The sequence below is a fragment of the Gavialis gangeticus genome, unplaced genomic scaffold (genome assembly GCF_001723915.1).
Source record: "Gavialis gangeticus isolate Ggan-Ray unplaced genomic scaffold, GavGan_comp1, whole genome shotgun sequence".
Taxonomy (NCBI): domain Eukaryota; kingdom Metazoa; phylum Chordata; order Crocodylia; family Gavialidae; genus Gavialis; species Gavialis gangeticus.
The window spans coordinates 27634300-27640593 of record NW_017729022.1 but is presented as its reverse complement, the minus strand read 5'-3'; the positions used below and the strand labels follow the sequence as shown (position 1 = coordinate 27640593).

The following is a 6294-nucleotide window of genomic DNA, read 5'->3' as shown; positions in this document are numbered from 1 at the left end:
CGATAAGACCATATTCAGCACTATACTACTTTCCAAGTAGAAGTCCAGTTTTGTTTACCAATTGCAAGAGAAGTGGTCTTGAGAGATTTTAATATTTTTAAGATAAATAGCAGATTATGAATGAAGAATTGTTTTAAGGCACAAGTTAAAATTTGAATTTCAAAACAAAATGCATCTAGGCAGTGAAGAAAACTAAACTGGCAAAATATTATTTTTGTGCTTTAAATTAAAAAAACCACAAATGTAAAAAATGAAATCACCATTTTTTAATATTTCAGAAATACATTCTATGACAAAGTAAATTAAAAAGTAAATATTTAATACTAAATAATAATAAAGATAATTTTGCAAAGATGAAATTAACCACTTTTTGGGTTTTCTGAAGTTGTCTCTATACAACTAGGACCTGGATAAATTAGCCATTGTTCAAGTTTAGTCAAATACAGTACAGCATATTTGGTGCAGTTTAGGATCTTTTGGTAGAATATACTTGTTTATTGTCACAGCAGAAGCAGCAATTAGTTGACATTTCACAGAGCAGTCTCCCAAGAATAATCCTCAGGTACCAGCAACTCCAATAGCTGATAAGACACTGTAAATGGGCATGTCAGAGCGCACCAGAGAAGCACAGGTGTGTCAGGTTTTGCACTTTCCCATGGCTTTTTCTTTTCCTTGAACAACCTTGGCATTTACAAGCATTTTCTCTTCTTTATTGCCTCTGCTTTAATGGCTAAGCTCTTTGCACAGATGGTCAGGACCACAATTAGGACTCCTACGAGGAAAGTTACCAAAGGCCAGAGGAAGCAGTGCAAGAGGACCATCTCATCATGGGTGCGCCTAAGCAGAACATCTTCTGGTCTGTAAAGAAGGCAGGGAGGATGGGGAGAGGGAAAAAATATACACACCAAACAAACCAGCATTAATTCATCATCAGTGGAAGGCATCTGACATGATTACAATAATGACATTTTATTTTCAACACTGTTAGAAAATGATTAAGTGGATCATTCCATTTCATTCATCACTTTAATTTGCAAATATATCATCAAAATTCATAGCAGGCCACCCGGGTATTTTGCCTGCAGTGTCTTACGGACAAACATTCATTCAGATAAAAATGATTTGGGATTTTAGGCTTTCTAGGAGAACTAGTAATCACATCAGACTGTGAAAGATAGTACTGTGTAAAATCAGGGGAGGATTTAACATCAGTAAAATGAAAATGTAATACAATGTTCCAGTACTCCAAGATATCTGTGTCAAATCATTACAGTAAAATGTAATTAAAACTTCCATCGTAGTTCTTATCTGCAATCCCACTGCACAGGGAAGCTATGGAGAGAATTATAAATGCTGGACACGGACAACAGGTAACAGGCACATGGTGTTGGCAGGGTCTGTGTAAAGTACCACTTTTTTCACCAACACCTCCATCCTTCCTGCTTTGTCTGCACTAGACATCTGTGCATGATGAGCAATGACAGAATCATACAAAAACAGGAATGGAAAGGACCTTGAGAGGTTCTCTCGTCCAACCCCGTATTCAAAATGGATCATCTTCTATCTAAACCATCCCAGACAGATGTTTGTATAATTTGCATTCAAACATTTCCAATGGTGGAGATTCCACAGCACCTCTAGATTCCAGTGTTTAATCACCCTCAATCAGAAGTTCTTCATATTAACTTTACTCAAGAAAAGTAGGCTTAAATTGTGACATTCTCAGGGGCCATAGAAAACAACTGATCGCCTCCTTCTTTGTTGACTAGCCTTTTCACATCTGAAGACTTACTGCATCTCCATTCACTTTTCTCTTTTCTAGGCAAAATAATCCACATTCTTTCAGCCTTTTTCTTATGTTTCCTAAGCCACTGATCACGTCTGTTGTTCTCCTCTGGACTCTTTCAAGGTTGTCCATATTCTTCTTAAACTGTGGTGCCCAAACTAGACACAGTTGGGATCTCAGCAGTGCAGAACAGAATGGAGGAAACAGTTCTGTGACTCGCGTCCAACATTCCTGCTAATACATACCAGTATGCTGTTAACATTTTTTACAACGACATTACATTGCTGAGTTATATTCAGCTTGCAGTGCACTATAAACCCCAGGTCCTTTACTGCAGTACAGCAGCCTATACACAGTAAAATCTTTGGCATAAGTGGGGTGCTGGCTATCTAAAAATTCCGGTTATCTGAGAGTTATACCATCCCCAGGCCGCAGTGGCAGTCCACCCTGCCCTGCGCAGATCCCTTTCCCCTCCCCCCGCAGACTATTGGCAGCATCACTAACTAATGTAAACAACAGAAATACTGGATGTGAATGCCAGATAGACTTGGCAAAGTTTCTGGTTGCTAAAATGAGGATTTGTATTGGGGGATATTGGAAATTCTGGTTAGTAAGAGTATTCCAGTTAGTAAAATGCCAGTTAACACAGCTTTTACTGTAGTCATTGTTCATTTAGCATTTGTGCATCAGATTGTTCCTTCCCAAGTATAATATTTTGCTTACTACACTTATTCTTACTGAACTGCATCCCATATGTTGCAGACCAGTTTTCCAATTTATCAAGGTCATTTTTAATCCTAAACCTGTCCTCCAAGGGGCCTGTAACCCCACTCAGGTGGGAAGAATTGAGGCATATTTTTGAAGTAGACAAGGGCTTCATCTCATGCTCATACTGCTATGCACATCTAGTACAAAGCTTCTTCATGTCTCAAGTCCCGAGTGATGCCAGACTGTGGTTTGGCAATGGAAGCAAAACATACATGGGAAACCAAGTGTGAAATCTGCAAACATGCCTAATCTATCAAAATGTACACGTATTTCAAGCCATCAAAAGTCACTGGGACTTAGGCACTTGTGAAAATTTTACCCTTGACTGAGACCACCGACTCCACTGCACTAGTAAAGCAAGTCATGCTGTTATTCAGGTCTGTAACTGGTTAGTTTTTAAAGTGGGCAGAGTTCTCCACAGGACTAGAAATTCAGTTTGGATAAATGCCCAAAGATCAGATGTTTATCTGAACCTCCCATGTCTGAAAACTCAATCTGGAAATCTTACAAAAAAAGTTCTCTTACAGCTGGCTCTCTGCTCCCATTTGGAATGGTAATAATGTTAAATCAGTCTCATTGTATTTGGATATTTCTGCTTCTTTCCCAGAACATCCCCATTAGACCCAGGAAACACTTAAGTACATATAAATAAAAACTATAAAAAGAGGGAACAGAACGTTTTCAAACTTCAAAACTTGTATCAACTGGTATTGCTAAACCTTGAGAGTTAAATACAACTACTATGATTCTCCTCTCCCCAGTAAAAATCAGAAGAACGGCCCTTTGGAAGCAAAGTGGTGAGAAAAAGATTCAGGTCCAGTTATAACACCACGATCCTCTGTAGTTCAATTATATTGTCTCATTATTATAAGACGAAACAAATTTTGTCCTTCAAAATTTGGAGAGACAAATAAAGCCTCTTTTCTCTTTGCCTTACCTAAGGTCACCACAGAATTTATTAAATGCATTATGGCATTTTTTTCTTTCCTGAAAAGTCCTGGCTGAAAACAGAATACCAGGCTACACACAATCAATGCCCTAATTTGACAGGCAAGGTTTACATTCTATGTACAAATCTGATGAAATCACTCCGATATAATTAGTTCAGTGAATTAGCTTGGTAGAATCAGTTCCTGAGGGCAGGGACTGGCCCCTGTATGTATCTGTACAATGCTTAGAATAATGAGAGCCTCATTCTGGCCTCTGGGAACAACTGCAATACAAAAATTTAAAACAACAAAAGAACCAGATAGTCAACAGCACAACAAGTGAAGTGTAGTTTACTGGCATATTTCTAGTTCATACTGGGGCAGTAAATTGATTTAATTCATTCTGTGCATACAAACCCACAAATGTCATCACGCTTTCACAGAAAATACAATATTGTTTCTACTCCATTTATTGTACCTTTAACATTTGACTACCGGAGTGAAATTTGACAACACACTGTTATAAAGACGACCCACTAATTTTGGCTCTAAACTTACAGAAAAAAAACTAAAGTCTTGAAGTATTTTTTAAAGAGTGTGCTAATCAAGGAATAATAAAATAAAGTAGGAAGCAAAAAAACCTAGAAAACTGAATTCAGTTAGGGCACTAAGGTGCAATTAGAGGCAGACTTCCTTTCAATAGTATGCCCTAAAGAATTTGGACAGCACCTGTATAGATCATTGCAGTGATGAATTGGAACATTCCTTATACAATTAATTTCTACTCTTAGCCCCGATCCTTTAAAGGAAGTTTTCCTTTGACTGGAAAAGAGCCAAAGGCTTGCACAGATATTTGGGATTGAAATGCTTGATGAAAGCCTCAGCTATTGTAGTATTTAATCTAGTCCTATTTTTAAATATACATTATTAGTGTAGCATTGTTCTGTGTACTAGGTAAAAAATATAGGTAACAAATCAGAGTTAGCTTGTCTCTTACTCTTCAAACAAACCATGTTAGCACAGAAAGTCTCAACTCCTGGCTGAGGAAGCATCTGCAGTTGATGTGTGATGCTTCTTCGGCTTAATGAAGGGTTTTTAAACCCAAAAGCTTGCTAAGAAAAAATATTCCAACTATCTGAGTTGGTCTAATAAAAGATATCACATTTACCCAAAGAACCTTGTCTGCCTATGTCCTTAGACCAACACAGCTACAACCTGCACCCCCATAAAGTTGTAGAGACATTCATATACTTTGATGCTTGGGAGGGGAGAATGAAAGAAAAAGCCAGTTGGTGACTTTCTTTCTAGCATAAGACTTAGAAGAGGAGAAAAAAATAAGAATTAAAATTGCAAGGACTAGCAGCTCCTAGAGCAAACCAAACCAGGGAACAAAATTGCAATTACAGTATAAAATCATAGCAAAGAGTAGCTGAAAGAGGCAGTATGTCAATGGGACAGTAAGCACAGGCTGAGCAGCAGTGGAAAAGGGAGACATTTGGAAGTCAGTAACCAGATAGAGGGAAGACTGCTTATGGGGTTACCATATTTTCAACAGGGGTGAAGGGGTGGAATATGACCGGGGTGGGGGCAATGATATGGCAGGGGACTGCCCATTCTGTTGCCCCTCACTCCCAAGCCACAGCCCCCACCAAGCTCTGATGTTGTCCCTCAGTCCTGACCCACAGACCCCAGCCCCACCAGTGCCCCTCCCTCCCAAACCAGAGTACCCTGCCCTCCTGGGCCATGCTGGTTCCCCTCACTCCTGATTTGCAAACCACTGCTGCCCCCCAGCCCTGCCAGTGACCCTCACTCCCAACCCACAGCACCCTGCTCTCCCCAGCCCTGCTGGAGGGGCCCCAGCTGCCCCCGTCCCAACCAGGCTGGATCACAGTGGCTTAAAGTGAGTCTGGCCCTGGTGTGGGCTAGAGGGAAGAGGAGGGGAGGCTTGTGCCCCCACCCCCCCGCCAGCCTGAGCAAGGAGGCCTGGTCATGGCCCACCCCACACCCTCCCGTCCCACAACATCTCCTGGCCACTCCACTCCTATAAGCATGGGCACCAGCCCCTGTGCTGGCAGCTCAGCCACAGGCATCCAAAGTAGCCCTGCCTCCTTCCCCTGCTGGAGAAGACAGGCAACTCTCCTGCCACCACTTCCCTTCTGCAGCCCCAGCCCCACCCTCCAACCCAGACTTACCTGCCTGCAGCTCCTGGGGTGAGTGCAGACACACCTGCCTGAAGCTCCCTGCATACAGTCACTCCTCCCCCTGCTCCCACCAGTGGAGCAAAGCAAAAACCTGGACATTTGCTCAGATTTGGAAAAACCACCTGGATGGTGATAGGACTCAAAAAGAGGACATGTCTGGGAAAACAGGACATACGGTAACCCTACTCCCAGAATCATGGACCCAGGAAAGGAATGGACATAACTGCCAGTGGAGAGAAGCAAACTGATATTTAACAATGGGACAGAGCTAAGGAGTATGAAGAAAACCATGATAGCATTCACAGATACCAAGGGAACAGACAAGGCACCATCCAGGAAGGGCAACCAGGATGGCAAGCATCTGGTGTGGTAAAAGCACCATCTGGACAAAACAGAATGAAGCTGGAGAAGGAAAACTGCCAAATGAAACATCAGTGGACTGGAAAGCACTAGGGGTGCACCAATAGATTTTGGGGGCTGATACCGATAGCCAATATTTAAGGAGGAAAAATGACCAATACCAATCTAATTTCTGATACAGCTGCATGCAGCTCGTAAGTCTGGTGTGGTGGAAGGGGAGGGGGAGGGAAGCAGTGTGTGTGTGTGGGGG

General features: G+C 41.7%; 1 protein-coding gene across 3 annotated transcripts in view; it reads right to left on the bottom strand.

Annotated features, from left to right (window-relative positions):
* Nucleotides 1-307: 307 nt before the first annotated feature.
* Nucleotides 308-6294, bottom strand: part of KCNMB4 (potassium calcium-activated channel subfamily M regulatory beta subunit 4) — a 40594-nt gene continuing 34607 nt past the window's right edge. The window contains exon 3 of one of the 3 annotated variants that reach the window (XM_019514725.1): nucleotides 308-858. In XM_019514725.1, the coding sequence (XP_019370270.1) occupies nucleotides 690-858 (169 nt within the window). In that variant the 3' untranslated portion in view covers nucleotides 308-689. Of the gene's footprint in view, nucleotides 2021-6294 lie in introns of all 3 variants that reach the window. The other 2 variants (XM_019514726.1, XM_019514727.1) reach the window with 2 other exon arrangements.